Source organism: Crotalus tigris, unplaced genomic scaffold (assembly GCF_016545835.1).
Source record: "Crotalus tigris isolate CLP2741 ecotype Arizona unplaced genomic scaffold, ASM1654583v1 scf7180000019200.1136910, whole genome shotgun sequence".
NCBI lineage: Eukaryota > Metazoa > Chordata > Lepidosauria > Squamata > Viperidae > Crotalus > Crotalus tigris.
The window spans coordinates 511,755-529,609 of record NW_024097429.1 but is presented as its reverse complement, the minus strand read 5'-3'; the positions used below and the strand labels follow the sequence as shown (position 1 = coordinate 529,609).

The 17,855-nt window shown below is 39.1% G+C and overlaps 2 protein-coding genes across 7 annotated transcripts in view; one reads left to right on the top strand and one right to left on the bottom strand.

Annotated features, from left to right (window-relative positions):
• The first annotated feature begins 5,591 nt into the window (after positions 1 to 5,591).
• On the top strand, positions 5,592 to 17,550 carry TRIM59 (tripartite motif containing 59). 6 transcript variants are annotated; one of them, XM_039361105.1, is made up of 3 exons: positions 5,594 to 6,064; positions 10,055 to 10,113; positions 10,644 to 13,592. In XM_039361105.1, the coding sequence occupies exon 3, from the start codon at positions 10,647 to 10,649 to the stop codon at positions 11,823 to 11,825; it is 1,179 nt and encodes a 392-aa protein (XP_039217039.1). In that variant the 5' UTR covers positions 5,594 to 6,064; positions 10,055 to 10,113; positions 10,644 to 10,646; the 3' UTR covers positions 11,826 to 13,592. The 6 variants fall into 6 exon arrangements, 5 of the variants coding, with proteins under 5 accessions (XP_039217037.1, XP_039217039.1, XP_039217038.1 ...); XM_039361107.1 differs by having other exon boundaries at positions 5,932 to 6,064; positions 10,055 to 10,156; XR_005558840.1 differs by lacking the exon at positions 5,594 to 6,064 and adding an exon at positions 14,023 to 14,153 and having other exon boundaries at positions 10,101 to 10,156; positions 10,644 to 12,104.
• Positions 17,111 to 17,855, bottom strand: part of SMC4 (structural maintenance of chromosomes 4) — a 44,390-nt gene continuing 43,645 nt past the window's right edge. The window contains exon 25 of the mRNA XM_039361096.1: positions 17,111 to 17,751. Coding sequence (XP_039217030.1) covers positions 17,575 to 17,751 — 177 coding nt within the window. The 3' untranslated portion in view covers positions 17,111 to 17,574. The remainder of the gene's footprint in view (positions 17,752 to 17,855) is intronic.

The following is a 17,855-nucleotide window of genomic DNA, read 5'->3' as shown; positions in this document are numbered from 1 at the left end:
AGACTGGGTGGGACTAAAAAGTTCAATCAATTCCAACTTAGCGAGATCTTTTTTTTTCGTGAGAAGTTGATTGATTGCACCTTTTTTTTTTTTTGGCACACAGTGGCGGAGGCCTAAAGCGAAAAGATTTTATAAAACCCAGATGAAGGTCTAGGACTGGGGTGACGGCGCGCGTGCCCACAGAGAGGGTTCCGAGTGCTGTCTCTGGCAGGCGTGCCATAGGTTCGCCACCACAGCTCTAGGTAATATTTGGACCGTTACACCAACGGTTTGTTTAGTTTTTGCTTTTGGCCTTCCAAACAATAGTTTTAAAAATCTTTATAAATAAAGATTAAAATTCCTTTATTTCAGAAAAAGGAAAGTTTGTAAGTTTAATGGAGCTGTGCAGAAGATTAGCTTGTGTTCACTATTGTGTAAAATGGCAACTTGTTCTTCATTAGAGCATAAAAAAAACACATCAGATAACATACTGAATAAAGAGTGATTTGTATTATCAGAACATTTATTCTGAAACTAATGGATTGCAAAAAAGGATTTTAACTGTCCAGACACAATTCCAGATAATTTCTCAGAATTTTTATGGCATGTTATAAAATATACAATTAATTTTATCAGTAAAGGCAGATGCTCATATACTCTGAAAAGATAAATATTATTTATGACACAGTGGCAAAAGTATATCATTATTTGCTTTTTCAAACTTATAGCAAACATTTCTCAATATGTCAGAGTTTGTACTTTAGGACAGGGCTTTTCAACACTTTCACCCATTGTACCACTTTTAGGATATGGCAACATCTGAGTACCACCAGTTGCCTAGCAAGGTGTCAAAAAAGGGGGGGGGGAGTGATAAAGTACAGGTAGTCCTCAACTTGCAACAGTTCACTTAGTGACTGTTCAAAGTTACAATAGCACTGAAAAAAATGCCCCCCAAGACACAGCTGAGCAAGACACCTGCCTGTCCGCCCGACGGCGCTCTTCCTCCTGTCCAAGGTTTTCATTGTTGTGAGCATTTCTGTTGAGGATTGGCAGCAGGGGTGGGTGGGGGTGTTTGGTTTTTATTCCCCCATCTGTTGGGTGGTTGCAACAGCTTTTGGGTCACTTCACATGACCCTGGGACACTGTGACAGTCATAAATATGAATCAGTTGCCAAGCATTTGAATGTAAATCACAAGACCCTGGAGATGCTGCAACAATCCAGCTGATTGGCACTTCTTCTGGGCTCAGCAGAAGCGCCAGGATCAGTGCTGCTTTCCAGCTGATTGGTGCTTCTTCTGGGCTCAGCAGAAGCACCAGGATCAGCGCCGCCGAGCTCCAGCTGGAGCCTGGCGCTGATCCTGGCGCTTCCACTGAGCCCTGACAGCCCCGAAGAAGCACCAATCTGGCACTGATCCTGGCGCTTCCGCTGAGCCTGACAGCCCTGCAGCTCCAGCCATCTCTTGCTCAGGCTTGTGCGGTGCTGCCATTGGTTCAGTTCATTCCCCTCCCCCACTAAAACTTTTCTAGGATGGCCGCGTACCACCTGCCAGGTGCCAATGTACCACAAATGGTACCCGTACCATTGGTTGAAAAGCCCTGCTTTAGGATATCTCAAAATACGTTAAATGCCCAGGGCATAGAGAAAATAAATATGAAGTCTTTGTTTATAAAGTCCTGTAGATGGGAGATCACAGTCAATGCCACATAAATACCCACTGGTGTTACTGACATCTTTTCCTGCAGAATTGGAGGTGAAAATATTCTGCATTGTTACATCTTGTAGTCAGAAAAGAATGTTTTAAAAATTCTAAGCATATCATATTGTCTTAAATTTATTTTTGATACCTAGTTTGCTTATTTCAGTCATAGCCACTGGTTGTTCAGTTAGAAGTGGTTATCAAATATAATTTCCCCACATTTCTATTGGAAAAGTGGGTAAATATTTCCTGTATCTTTAACATTCTGAAAATACTTTAGTATTCACTAATTGTTCAGCAGCAGTATATTCTATGTAAAAGATTTATCAAATTGATTATAACCTTCCTTAGGCCAGTATGCCCCAAATTTAAAAACGCTTATGGTCCTTGTGAGTTGCTCAAGCAGATTGCCTCAAGAGTGTTAAGTTACCTGACTAAAATGTGATCTCACCTACTGTTGAATATTCTAGATCAGTAGTTCTCAACCTTTTTAATGCTGTGACCCCAACCGGTCATAAGTCGAGGACTACCCAACCGGTCGTAAGTCGAGGACTTTCCCTGCCCGGGAGCGCTGCACATGCATGGTGCCGCCCCCTGCGCCAGCCGAGGCGTAGCTGGCAAGCGGCAGAGACGGAGCAGGCCGACCACTGGCTGGGCCACCAGCTGGCCCAGCCCAAGGGAGGTAAGGCACCCGCCGGGCCCCACGTGTGCCAGCAACCCTCCCTGCGTCCGCCAGCCTCCCACCTCCCACCCCTGGTCCTCTTTTACTTACATTTTTAGAAGTTGCTCAGCAGGGAGGGGTGGAAACTTCCAGACAGCTCACCTTTGCTGCAGACAACTTGCAGTACCATTTGCAGAATGGGACTTTTGGCAGGCTCAGCAGGGCAGAGACAGCCTGGACAATTCCTATTGGCTTTTGAAAGCCAATAGAATTAGACTCTATTCAAGAGAGTCTATTCTATTGGCTTTCAAAAGTCAATAGAATAAAAGGGAATAGCAAAGCTAAGAAAAAGGGGGAAAAATGGCAGACTGCGTTGTTTGGCGATCCCTGTGAAATGGTCGTTCGACCCCAAATGGGGTCGCGACCCACAGGTTGAGAACTGCTGTTCTAGATCTCTTGTTTGAAAGATGGCACATATGAAAGTCAACACTGAAAAAGCACAACTAAAGAGTTCATGTAGTCCTCAACTTAAGACCATTTGTTCAGCAAAGTTACAGTTGCTGCAGTGCCCCCACAGTAATATGATCACAATTTGAGCATTTTGTTTATGCTGGCTGCCCTTATGACCAGCTGCAGGGACACTGAAATTACCTCCATCTCACCCAGTTGGGTCCCTTGGGCCTTCTTTCACTCTGCTAGGTCCCCATAGTTTTGGGCCTGCTTCCTGCCTAGCTAGGCCTCACATCCTTGAAATTTTTGCGCCAGACCTTCATTTACATCTTCCAAAGATCATCTTTTCAAAAGAGCGCCCAGTCGATGCACCACACAGCCTTCTTATACAAAGCTACCTCATGGCATTCTGGAATCAACCACAATTCTCAGATCACAAGAACTATGGCCTCTTCCAAAATGACATCAGCTTCTGGGATTCTATGTGGCAGCTACTATATAGGAAAGCTACAGTGTTATATTTTGTGAGGTTTTACAATTGTCTTCTATTCTACTAAACCCTAATATTGCCACATCAATTGTCCACATTTTTCTTTCCAGCCACAGTTAAACCTGGTGTGTTATGTGCCAAGACTTTATCAATTTGTATTCAGAAATCCCACAATATTTTAACCTGCTTCTTTGTATTGCTTTTTCAGCATATGTTCCCACCAATTTTTTGTTATTGGCACATGATAATTTTTACAGATTTTCAAGTGAATCATTTTGGCGACTCTGTTATGTTATTGTTTATAATCAGTTTGTGCTCCTTTTTTGCATGCTTCTTTACACAATCTGTACTTTGAATCATTTTCAGTTTTGGTTTTGATTGCTTTACTTAGAATAGTTTGCTTTTGAGCAATCTAGTTTTTTAAAAATATTCCATTTGTAAGGCATTTGCAGGTCTTATCTTTTTCTCCTTGATTTTTTTGTAGAAATAAACCATATAATGCTTTTTTTTGCCAACATTCTATTCATGTTGTTACTTATTTTGATATTCATGTTTTGTGTCCTGTTCATTCAGTAAGTTCTAATGTTTAACTTGCATCAACGCTTGTGCTTGGCTGCCTTTTACATAATCAGCCAATGCATGCTTTTCCTCAACAGTGTGACTTGTTATCATTTCTGTAATTTATATCATCTGTTTCCTCTATATTTCCAATTGTTATCTGAGTTTTTTTTCTACCACCTCAGCAGGACAGTGGGGCGGGCTAATGGTGAAGACACTCACACTCAGAAGGTTGAGAGTTCAATCTTAGGCAGGGACAGATGTTTCTCTACTAGCGTGCAAAGAGAAAGCATCTGCTGCAAACTCTGTATAGGCATCTGGAAGGGCATCCTGTCAATAAATACTCAGCTTTATTCAGTGCCCCAACCCCCAAAGTAAAGATTACAGAGTCGTAAAAAAGAAAACAAATCTGAGTTTTTTCTACTATTTTACTATTGTTTTTGAGTCTTCCATTTTCACATTTTTTTCTGAATCTGAACTTTTTTTCCTGAAAATGAAGAAACTAAATTGCTCTGGGACTTTAGAATTCAAACAGACAGCTACCTGTTACGTAACACCTCAGATAAGAAAGACAAAAAAACTCTGGATAGTGGACATGGTGGTACCTGAAGTCAGCAGAATAGAAGAAAAATTGGAGAAGATAACTACAAAGACCTGCAAGTAGAAATAGAATGTGGCCAAAAAAAAACACACCAAAAGGTGGTACCACTAGTGATCGGTACCTTAGGTGCAATCCCAAAAGAACTGGAGTACCACTTGAACATCGTTGGCATTGACAAAATCATTCTTGGTCAAAGAATGCGAAAAGCAGCTAACTACCGTATATAAGACATTGCTATCTTTGATGATGTTTAATGTTTATTTTGACTGAAAAGTTTTCACTTTGGAAATGTTTAATTGAATGTAATAGGTTAGTTGGTAATATTTGGTAATATTTGTTAGTATTTTCAATATAGAGTTATTTCGATAATGTTTAATATTTTTTGTAATATTTGTTGAGATTGGATTTTAAACAGAAGTAGGAAAATACATGTTAATAGGTGTTTTTGTTGGCACACTTATTCTTTGCTGATTAAGACAAACAGGATTTGAGACTAGTTTATTTAAAATGGAGTGGGATATGGAATGAAGATGTAGCTGACCATACTTTAAGAGACAGTGCTAAATAGTTAATGTTGAATAATGTCGCAGAGAATGAATGGGAGGTTTTTTCCAGTCTGTTTTCCCCCTTTTTGGAGAGAAAGGTTCTGCACTTTCTTTTTTCTTTTGATGTATTGTTTTTTTAGGATTTTTTTGCATCTGTTTTTATCTATTTCATATAGTCTTCAATAAGATTATTGCAAAAGATGAAAATAATTTATCGAATATACTGGTAAAAATATCAAGGATGCCAATCAAGTCAGAGACTTCGTTTTTTTAGATTTTCATCTTTTAGTATAGGAGTTACCTTGCATTCCCCTCCTCCGTTTTTCCGTAAACACCCTTGTGGGATAGCTTGGGCTCAGAGCCATGATTGATTGGCCAAAGCCACCCAGTGAAGTGACACTGTACTTGAATCCGGGTCTCGTTGCTCCTAGTGCATCACCTGAACTCCTATTGGGGCAGTCCAGGCTCCCCAGCGAAAGGTGTCAGATCCAGTCTTAGCAACAAAACAGTGCAAACTGTTTTGCTGCACTGCTACCGATCATCACCATAGCATACTTAATTAGACAAACTTCGTAGCATCTCGGCATGGTTTCGACCGTGCGTGTAATTTCCGCCTCATTTTAAAATCTCAAACGTTTGAAAGGCAGATCCGAGCGTTTTGTTTCTTAGTCTTCCAGAAAATCGTCAGGAGAAGAACACCTCGGGCGGATAAGCCGGGCCCAACAACAAAGACATACAAATTACGTACGAGCACCGCCCACCCAGGCAACCGTTAACGGCCATCTCGCGGTGAAATGCATCGCAGCCCACCCTCCCGCCTCGATCCTTTCGTTTTTGAACAAAACCTTCCGAAAACTTTGATTGGCTTGAGGACGTTGGCTTCTTTCAACGCGTGCGCAGCAGCGAAGCGGCCGGCCGTTTCTTTTCTCTTTTTCTGTTGATTCTGATTGGAGGCAGCTGGAGGAGCATCATTAGGAGGCCGCCGATGCCGTCTCCGGTGGGGGAGCTCATTCGCCGCGGCAGGAGAAGTTTGGGGGAACGGGTGGCCTGCTGGCGGTTCAGGAATCCGGCGGGAGGCTGAGGTGAACTTCGACGGCGGGCGGGGGGGGGGGGGAAAGAATCGGCGCCGTGCCTGTTTGCTTAAGAACGAACCGAGGAAGGGTTCAGGCCCTGGCCGTTACTGCTGTTGTGCCCCTCAGTGGCCTGTGTGTGGAGAGGGACGAGCTACACTAGTGACTTCGTTTGCGAAGAGGACGTTTATCGGACTGTTCGTATCTTTAGAATAGAGCTGGAAGGGACCTTGGAGGTCTTAGTTTTCTAACTAAAACCTTTGTTTTCTGGAGCTGACAGCTTACTTAAAAGCAGGGGTTGTCCGCATCCTTGTTCTTGTGCTCATCGCTAAACTCCAATCGCCCTGTGTGACTTTTTTTCTGGTGATTGTCACGATCATCTCTCTCTTTAGACAAGGTGCTCTTTCAGTGGGAGGCTTTGCCTCGCATGTAACTATGTGGGGAAGAGGCGATCCTAACAGGTGTAACTCGTAAGGATATTTTTCCTTAGTCCATTTTCTTTCCTCCTTTTGTTTTAATGTGGGATTAATATCAGTTCAGGTTTCTCTGGCTGGTTCATGGCCAACTAGATGAATTCAGAAAATTTGCAAGCAGTATAGTTAGTCCTCGACTTACAACCATAATTGAGCCCAAACTTTCCATTACTAAACAAGGCAATTAAATGAGTTTTGCTCCACTTTATAGCCTTTTTTGTCACAGTTTTTAAGCGAACTGTTGCAGTTGTTAAGTGAATCTATCATTAAATAAATCTGGCTTCTCCCATTGGCTTTGCTTGTTGGAAACCAACTGGGAAGGTTACCAATGGTGATCACATGATCCCAAGACGGTACAACTGTCATAAATACACGCCAGTTGCCAACCATCCGAATTTTGATCATAGGGATGCTGCAATGGTCATATGTTTTTCAGTGCCATTGTAATTTTAAATGGTTACTAAACAAATGGTTGTTAAGTTGAGGACTGCCTATAGTTCTTTTCTACCAGTGCTAGTTTTCTATCTGTGAGCCTTCAAAATGTATAGCTATTCCAGTTGGATCTTCCATTTATTTGTACTTTTAATACTATCTGCATTTTTGGCCATCACCAATTAACAGTGATCATACATTGATAAAACTGTTAAGAATATGAAAACAGCTTTCCTTAGTCTTCTGTTTTTACAACATATGATTGTTTATTTGGTTCATTTGGTCATTGTGGTTTGTAATTTTGGGAGTTGTAGTCAAACATTTAGATGCTTGGGGATGGAGACTGAGGACTGCTGGTAAAGATGCTGGCCTAGAAACAATGAGACTGAGTTCCAGTCTCACTTTAGGCATGAAAGTTGGCTGGGTGATTTTGGGTTAATCACTCACTCTCAACTAAACCCACCTCACAGGGTTGTGGGGGAGTGAAGCAGGAAGGGGAAGGAGAAAGAATAGATTAGAATTGGAATTGAATTCTTTATTGGCCAAGTGTGATTGGACACACAAGGAATTGTCTCCAGTGCATAAGCTCTCAATGTACATATAAGCAATAAGCGATAAATCATTATTATAATCATAAAAAAACATTCATCATAAATCGCAAGATACAACACTCAGTGATGGTCATAGGATACTAAATAAGCAAGATAAATCATATTAGGATACTAAATAAAACAATATAAATCATAAGATACAAGCAACAAAGTTATAGTCATAAGAAAATAAGGAATAGGTAATAGGAAGGATGAAAAGGATAATAATAATACAGCCCTACTAGGTAGTTATATATGTTTGCTGCCTTGAGTTACTTATAAAGCAATAAAGGCAGGATAAAAATCTAATAAATTGTTAAAAATAATACAATGCCTCCAGATTACTTTTCCCTTCCTTTGAAGAGTCTTTCCATTAAAATATGCCAATAAGGAGGAAAATCTAGAAAAGAGGAAATGCTTTTGAATAGTGCTACCCAGTCTTTATTTCCAAAATGATTTTTTAAAAACAATTCAGTAGCACGATGTAAGACTATTTTACAGTATCAGAGCTATACAATTCCTAGGTGTCACACAGAGTATAACTTTTAAATGCAAAAATAGTCCTTTTTTTCCTTTGTGAAATATTAACACCTTCTGAAGGTGGGTCTCAGGCATTTATCATTGACCTCTCTTCCTCTTGTTCCTATTTGATCTAGAGTTTGGTGTATCTATTCTTGCCTTTTATTGAACCTCAAAACATGGGGATGCATTGGTAGTAGTATTCACTTATTTATATTAGGAACTTAAAAAATATGCATGTCACTTTATATATTACAATTTTCCTCAAACTTTCTTCCCTCATGGAAAGATGATAATATGGGAAGGTTATATTATATTAAATGATTGTATCATTTCTTGAAATATTACATTGAATCTTATCACAGACAGGTGATCAAATTGATGTTTTACATGAAATTAAGCTTAATAAAATTATTAATATTCTAGTGATGCATATCTGTTAAATTTGCCACTTGTAATCTTGAGTAGAATACCGTGTTTCCCTGAAAGTAATGCCTACACCAACAATAAGCCCTAGCTTGATTTCTGGGAGTGGGCCTAATATAAGCCCTATACCAAAAATAAGCCCTAGTTTTGGGGTGAGGCATACACCTAAAAATCAAGCTGGGCTGGGGATGTGGAGCTGCCCCACCTGCCCCACACCCACTTTCCTTGCAGCCAGGCCTCTCCTTGCCAGCCCACTTCTTCTTCTGAGGCCTCTTCTGTAGCCAGGCCTACATTTCTCAGTCACAGGGCTTTCTGGAAGGCCTGCACAGCCAAGAATCAAGTTATGGATTCAATCCATAGCTCAGTTCTGCAAGACCTCAGAAGCCGAGCACCAAGCTATGGATTGAATCCATACCTCGGTACTCAGCTGCTTAGGCCTCCTTGAAAGGCCTGACTGCAAAATGCAGGCCCGAATGGAGAACTTTGCAGAACTTTGGCCCCAGAAGTGGGCTGGCTGGGTGGGGCCATCTGTCGGGAGTGTTGTGTGATAAATGTTGCTATGGCTCTTTCTTCACTTGTGAATAATAAATGCCTTGAAAATTGTTAGGAGGAAGATCAACAAAGATTAAAGTATGTTCTCTGAGAAGGCTCTATGCTATGAAACCTGTTTACTTCTGTTTGAAAATCTTTGTTGTCTTGCTTAAGAGTTTACTGTGTGCAGTTCTACCTGTAATGTGTAAATGTGGACACAATAGCTTTTCAAGTGTTATATGACACTTGAAAGTTCTATTACAATTGGCCCAATATAACTGCCTTTCTCTAAAATATGTACAGTTCTCGAAACAATCACGTTTTTGCTTCACAAATAAGTGAACAATGCTTAATTACAAAAATCAATCTATAAGAATAGTAGATCAATTTTGTCCAGCCTTCTCATCCCATGTTGCCAAAAAGCAACCTCAAGTTGGACTTGGAGTGCTCCTGCTTAATTACTTGACCAATTGGATTTCAGTGGCATTGTTCTCTATTGGAAGTTAAAAAACAACTTTTGTTTTTGTGATATTAATAACTCAGGCTTTATAGATTTTTATCTGTTTTTATAGTGGCAGTTTTATGTATTGTTTTTGTTCTCTGAAGCCCTGAGCTATACCAGGGATAGGCAACTTTGGCTCTTTTATGACTCATGGACTTCAACTCCCAGAATTCCTGAGCCAGTCATGCTGAGGGGAAAGAGAGGTTTCCAAGCTGAGCCATACTGACTCAAGAATTCTGGGAGTTGAAGTCCTTGAGTCATAAAAGAGCCAAGGTTGCCTACCCCTGGGCTATACCCACAAATATTAAGCTTAGCTTAAAACATGGTAACTAAAGCAGAATGCTAAATTGCCACTATGTTCTTGAATTATTATTTCATGATTTTACTTTGACTGTAAATCTAATAAAAGCTTAGTAGTTAAACTAATTTTAAAAATAATGGAATGATGAAATGTGTGTAAGATGCAAAGCATTTCTTGTTAACATTTTATTGTTAATTTTTGGATTTTTTTTTTTTTTTTTTGGTTTAGATCAGGGATGTCAAACTCGATTTCATTGAGGGCCGCATCAGCATTGTGGTTGCCGTCAGGTGGGCGCATGGCTGGCTGGGCATGGCTGGCTGGCTGGGCAAGGTGGGCACAGCCGGCTCAATGTCGCTTGCATCAGGGGCACCTTGAGGGTTGGACAGGACTGTGGGAGGATCCTGGGATCTGCAGCAGAGGGGGATGGGACCTCGTCCATCAGAGGAGCCTCGCTGTCCTTCTCAGACCATGCGAGAGTCCCCCGGACGGTGGCATGGACTCTCCAGGGCAACCCTGTGGGCCAGAACTAGGCCCATTGTGGACCGGATCTGGCCCGAGGGCTGTTGTGTTTGACGTGTCTGGTCTGGATACTACAGACAAATTTAATATTAGAAATAAATAGTAATTAGGTTAATATCTTACACCAAAGAGATAAAGTGGGAATTAATCATGTATTATTTATTGTGTTGGCTAATTCTGCTTGTATTTTTTTAAAGATTTGCATTTAAATCATGTAATAGCTAATTCCTTTGAACTATCAGTATTTTAATATTTCTTAATCATTTTACATTTCTATCTCATTTTTTTTTAATTTTAGGAAATGCATTATTTTGAAGAGGAATTAACTTGTTCTATTTGCTACAGTATATTTGATGATCCTCGTGTACTGCCATGTTCACATACATTTTGTAGAAATTGTTTGGAAAGTATTCTTCAGATATCAAGCAATTTTTCCATATGGCGACCTTTAAGGCTTCCTCTGAAGTGTCCTAACTGTAGAAGTATTGTTGAAATTCCTCCATCTGGTACTGAATCTTTGCCTGTAAACTTTGCATTAAAGGCTATTATTGAAAAGTATCAACAAGAGGATCATCCTGAAGTTGCTACCTGCAATGAACATTATAGACAGCCATTAAATATTTACTGTCTGCTAGACAGAAAGCTTGTGTGTGGCCATTGTCTTACAATAGGAAAACATCATGGCCATCCTATAGATGATCTACAAAGTGCCTATATGAAAGAAAAAGAAACTCCTGGAAGACTCCTTGAGCAGTTGACAGACAAACATTGGAGTGAAGTTTGTTTGCTTATTCAGAATCTTGAAGAACAGAAAGCTCAATGTGGGAGCATTGTTCAGGAGGATAAAAAAACAGTTTTGCAATATTTTAAGAGACTCGGAGATGTCCTTGATCAGAAAAAACAAGCTTTACTTGCAGCTCTGGATGATGTAAATATGCAGATTGAGACAGAATATGAACCTCTCATAGAAATGTTGAAAGGAATACGAGAAGAACAACTTGAACTAATGTCACTGAATACATCATTTCAGGAGGAAGAGTCTCCTCTTCATTTTCTGGAGAAAGTTGAGGAAATACGTCAGCGTGTTAAATCTTTGAGGGAAAAACCATTACCAACGATTAAGCCAGTTGAAATCCACCCTCGAATAGGACAGGTATTAAAAGATGTGTGGAGCAAAAGTGAACTTAATCAGATTAACAAAATTCTCATTCCCAAAATAAAGCTAATTTCAAAGCAAAAAGTGTATACCCAGGATTGTGACAATGAGACTAGACCAGCTAAAAAATCCTTCTGGTCCTTAAGTCCTTTGGCAATTATATTAATTTCTTTTATTTTTCTTACTGTTGCTTTTAGCCAACATATATTAACATTCATAAATAAAATAGTTTTTCCATATATTTTTGATACCTTGCAGATAATTTATCAAGATTTAAGTAAAAGATTGCACATAGCAGTGGAAAACACTATGATACACCCCTGATTTAATTGAATAATATTTTTGCTTTTGATAGCAACTTTTTGCCCTGTTAAGAAAAATATCTGAATTCTAATGGATTTAATTTTAGCTTGATGTTAAATTAAGGTTTAATTGATATCAATGTCTTTTGTCAGGTGCGTCAGAGGATAAAATTACCTAGCACTGCAAATAGGCGAGTAACAGCCTGTACTATTTGGATAAATATTCAATTCCGTTCTCAATATCATGCAGGGGTAATCTCTGGCCAACAGAAGATCATGTAAAAATTGTGTGAGAATCAAGGTTTGTTTTGTTTTTTTGCAGTTTTGCAAGTTAATGAACCCTAGGTAACATAATCAACCATAAGAACACTTCCACCAACAGTGATAGGGCAAGACATTTGTATATAAACATAGAGCAAACCCCATTCACTTCTAGCAACCATGGTGTTACTACCTTAGTTGTGTAATGAAATGTCTGCAGAACAAGTTTAGATGGTACCAGGGACCTTACAGTTCAAGCTACAAATATTCTCTTCTTTGGGGATCAAAGTAATGTTTGACTTGACTTGGTTTACTCCGGTCATATTCTTGTTGTCTTCACATGCATAGTTTTATACACTATATATTAATGCTAATTATTAGTGCTAATTATCCTAAAACTTTATTTTAAATTGCTTTTCCTGTTAGGAATAAATATTGGAGACTATATGTGTTTACTTATGAAAAAAGGAAAGTTAGATGAAACATCTAACAATTTCTACTCAGTTTCAAATGGCATGCCTAAGAAAGACAAAAAATATTTTTATTAACTCTCTTATAGAGAGAGATTATCTTGACAAGTAGGGAAACAAGTTATATTTCTAGTCTTAACATTTAAAATTTATATTACGTCATCTCAGCTTTCATAAAGCTTACAATTTTTTAATGATCAGCATTTGCAATAAATCTCCCAGGGGTTCCAGTTTTAATTTCACAAAGATTTGAGCCTGTCACTTCAAACAAGCATTATAGTTCTTTTAATAATGATCCTATAACTGCTTCCTATTTTACATACATATTTCACTGAGGCCTTAATTTTTCTTGGAAGACAGTAGAATATTAAATAGTGAGAGAGTGAACTTTCCAGGAAATAAACCTGGCATTACCTGACAGAATTATCATAAATTGCCAGAAGGGTTTTCATACTTTTTAAAATGAAAATGATAATGAACTGGTCTTGGCAATTTTTCACTGCAAATGGCAGTGAAAATGATTAAATGACCAAAATAGCAGAGCCTATCAGCTTCTTCAGAATAGTTTGTGGGGTTTAACAAATTTTCTATAAAGATTAATGGACTTGTTTAACATGTTTTCATGTTGCAAAAACAGATGTTTAGCTGTTACCACATAAAATGAGATTACTAAAAAGGAATAAATGTAAACTATAAATGTGGTTTCAGAGTAAATATTGTCATCATCCTTAACTGTAGTTGGTTCAACAAACATAGAGCACAAGAGCCTGGTAGAAAATATATTTTAAATAATGTAGTAGCCTCTTTTCTGTTACTCATACCATATATGGTTTATAGCAGCCGCATGATGATCAGGGAGGTTTTTTTGGAATTTGTAATCTCTATCCTCAGTATTGGTTCTCATTCACATTTTTAAATTTGTAGTGGGTTTTGCAAGATTCAGAATTTCAGAATTTGTACTTTTAATTAATAAAAAAATCATTCAGCTATAATTGTATTAATTTATTTCTGAAGCTATTTTAAATGTGTAAAAAAATAAACTGTTCTTGGGTAAGACAGATTGTAACTGATGAGAAACACCATTGTATCTTTTCAATATGCATGTTTGTTTCTCTATGTTAGATTTAAATGCAAATATCATTTGTGATTTGCTTTAATATGGTGGTTACAATTCCTGAATTTGGGGGACAATGCATTTTATTTATTTTACCGAATTTGGATGCTGCCCAACCCCAGAGAAATGGATCCTCTTCAAAGAAAAATAAATACAACTCGATAATTTTAAACAACAAATCTAGCCTAAAGTACACCTTGTAGCAGGGGCACGAGGAATCTATAAATGTGTTTACTATTAATCTTGACAGTTGCAGACACTACAAATGAGAGAAAAGTTTGTTTTAGTGATCTAGAAGAAAATCCCAATGTTTCATTTATCCCATAACTCAATATGAACCTCTTAAGTCCTTATGCTATGTTTTGTCTTTACAGTGCATATCATATAGAAATCAGGAACACTGCTATGACAGGATCACTAACCCTGCCAGCAAAAAACTTTCCAGAATACAAGAATCCCTAGAATGTCTTAAAAGTTTCAAGAATGGAATTGATGTAATAGATCCTTCAATCCTACAGAAGGGATCAACTACTGCCGATCCAAAATTTCTATAGTAAAGAAGTTGCTACTTCACCATAATGGAATCTCTGAATCTCAGCTTGCACGCACCTAATCATCCTCTCTTTGTCCAATTGCAAATCAAACTAACTGCAAAAAGCAGATTTAAAAATTGTCTTCTGTGATAAAAGTTTAAAACTGGTACAATTCCAAAGGTGAAGATGAAGGGTTTCATCTGACACTGCCAGGAAAACATTCAGAGACGGCTTAGAATTTCTTGTGAGAGCTGCAGTTGGTTGAGTTTTATCCTAAGAACCTTGGCTCTGAGCCAACAGAAGCCTGCCTAGCAATAGACTACTGTTTACATTCAGAACTCTGAAAGAGCCAGGGGTTAAGTGTGGAAAGAACAAGTAACTCATCCATCTGCCCATCGTACTCTACCATCTATCTGCCCATCATACTCTACTCTGTGTCCAGTACTCAATTTAATGTCCAGATCTGATGGTTCTCATTCTCACTTATTGATATAGAGGTTTGTGTGAGGTGAGCATTACGTCCAAGTGTAGAGTTCTATTTAAATTTTGTTAACTATCTTTGTTGCTTAGAAATTGTTTCTGCATTTCACTGTAGAGCAGGGGTGTCAAACTGCCAGTCCGTGGGCTGGACACATCACGCAGAAGCCGCGCCCACTCCATTGCTGACAATGGCAAAACAGTCCCAATACGTTGCGCGACGTCACTTGACTTTGTGAGTTTCACATGTCTGCTGTAGAGCATGACTAATTTTTTAAAGATTTTTTTTATCCTGCCTTTATTATTTTTATAAATAACTCAAGGCAATGAACATACCTTATATTCCTTCCTCTTATTTTTCCCACAACCACCACCCTGTGAGGTGAGTTGGACTGAGAGTGACTGACCCCAAAGTCACCTAACCAGGTTTCATGCCTACCATCCTTGTCACAATCACTGTTTATAATTATTCGGCAATTCCCATGATTTGTTTGAGGCAAAACCCAGACCACCACCCTACATCCAAGTTTTATTTCTACCAAACTGCGGCTTATCTGAAATGTTTTGTAAAACATTTGAGAAGGTGATATTTGTTTCAGGTTTGAAATAAACCTGCTTTTCTATTTTGGGAACACCCTTAATTTGTTGGGAAACATGGAATATTACAAGCAATTTTAAAATTACTATGAAGATTCATTTTATTTCAATTCAAAAACATGGAGTTAAAGGAAAACGTGCAAAAATCATATTCTTTATTCTCCTTTTCTATGAACAATGCTTTCTTGATGGTAAAAGATAATATAAGATAAAGCTCAAGTGGAGGAGGTTGTTCCAGGACATTTTTTCTTCAGAACCCAGGTAAGACCAAACTAGGGCCTTCAAAGCCACCCGTCTCACAGAAGGAATGAACTCCAGAAGTAAAACTCAAACCATTTTGTAAAGCTTCAGCATAATCTATACAAGTAATTTAATGATGGGAAATGGGATTGGAATTTCCATCACTAAGCACATCATATGACTACATTGCTTAGCAATGGTAATCCAGTTAGTCTCTGTTGCTCTCTTTAAGCGAGGACCTCCCAACTAGTAACTTTTTGTCAGCGTCCCACAAGTAAAGGGGAAACCGGCAGGAATCTGAAAGTCCCAAGAGGCTTGCAAGCAGGTTCGTGAGTGGGTGAGTGCTAGAGTGAGTCTGGGGGTAGGGGTATTGCAGTACTAGTGTGTATGTATGGAAAAGGATGATACTGTGGTGCTAGTATGCACTGTAGCAGTGGTGGCAAACCTATGGCATGCGTGCCAGAGATGGCACTTGAAGCCCTCTGTGGGCACACGTGCCATTGCTCCAGCCTCGCCTCCCCCTATGACCCCACCAGCAACCCCTGGAGGAGAGTTGCCCCTGAGTGTGGCCCACACAGAGCAGCACAGCCAAGGACAGGGCAGCCAGGCAGCATAGACAAGACTCTGCTCTCACACCCCATCACGCAGTTGATGCTGTGGGGCGCGGACAGAGGGTGTGGTTGCCATGGCACTGCTAGGCTGCCATGGCAATCTGCGCTGGGCCCTGGAGGCGGTGAGTGGTCCTGTGGGCAGGCAGGGGCGGGGCAGGGGAGGGGCCAGTTTTTGGGCACTCGGTCTCTAAAAGGTTCACCATCACTGCACTATAGACTACAAGATCCCTGGGATCTTACATAATGGGGTCCATTATTGTAAATGGGAGTGGCTTACAGGAATGATTTGCAACCTTTCCTGCCTCCTTCCACATTGACTTCACTTGGGACAAACCAGCAAAGGTTACAAATGGCTGTCATGTGATCCAGTTGCCAAGCACCTGGATCACAATCACATGACTGTAGAGATGTTGCAACAGCTGGAACTTCTGAGGACTGGTCTAAAGAACCATTTGTTCATCGCTGTCACAAATAATTGCCTGAGCTGGTGGGAGTAACAGGACCAGCAATAGCAATCACAGTACAACAACTAGCCCAATGGCAACAGCAATCATGGCAGAGACAACTGGTCCAATGGCAACAGCTAGCAAGTGGCCTAGAATGTATTCTGGACTTGGCCCCTGCCCTAATTCTTGGGATTGCTACCATAGAGATTTTATTATAAAGACAATCTGAGCCAGCACAGGATAGGACCTTAGCTGCAGTTTTCCAGGATGAGTAAAAAACTTTTTGGGAAACTGCCAAACTGGGGACATTGAGACAAAAAGTTTTCTACCAGCTTATTTAAGGGAAGCAACTTATTTAAGCACCATCCACTTGATGGTTATTAAGTCTGGTTAAGAAACATGTGATTTTCCTTGCATTGCAGCCATTGTCCATTATTAAGAGTGTCTTGTTCTGCAATACTTGTAATGTAGTGAGAACATATTTCAGCAATAATTTTTATATTATTGGTGAAATAATTTTTAGATTATGGGTTAACAAAATGTTTGAGCCAGAGTCTGTTTAACCATTATTTGTTGCAGCTTTTAATTGTCAAATCAACCCCAAATCCGAGATGCCAAACCAAATCCAAGAACCATACTGCAGCTAGCACAATATCACAGCCTCGCCTCTGCTTGCTATTTATATATATTTTTACTGTTTATCAACTTATTTATTTACTAGACTGTTTTTGTAATATACAGAGAAATTTGTCAAAATTTTATTTTCAAATTCAAATAAAAATATGCTGCGTGTATTTTTTTTTAAAAAAATCCACCATTTTAATCACTAAGTGCTTCTACCAAAAGTCATATCTGAACTGTCTGTTTTAAGCAGTCACTTAAAGAGATCTATATTGTTTAAGATAATGAACACTCAGTAACAAGTCAGATTTAAAAACCACTTATAGAAAATAGATATTAAATTATTGGCAAATCTTCAGGAAAATCTTAGGAAAAAATAATGTTGAAAGAAAATTCCATATTCAGTAGCATTCTGTGGAACCAAGTTCAGCAAGTCCCTTTGATGCAATAACTTTGGGGTTTGTTGCCACACTTTTTGTTGTATTATAAGTCTTGTAAATACCAATGAGTCTGTCTGCTATTTCAAACATGTTGTTTCGCAGAGAAATAATGATGAACTGTGCATTTTTTGTTTGCTCCTGGAAATTGGAATAAATTTTGTATTAATATTCATAACTCAAGGCAACGGACATATACAACATACCTTGCTCTTCTTTTTCCCACAACAACCCTGTGAGATAAT

Coding starts and splice junctions, on each gene's coding strand:
- TRIM59 (XM_039361107.1), top strand. CDS start 10,136: ATGGCTGGCTGGCTGGGCAAG. Junction 10,157..10,643: donor TGGCTGGCTGGCTGGGCAAG/GTGGGCACAGCC, acceptor TTTTAATTTTAG/GAAATGCATTATTTTGAAGA.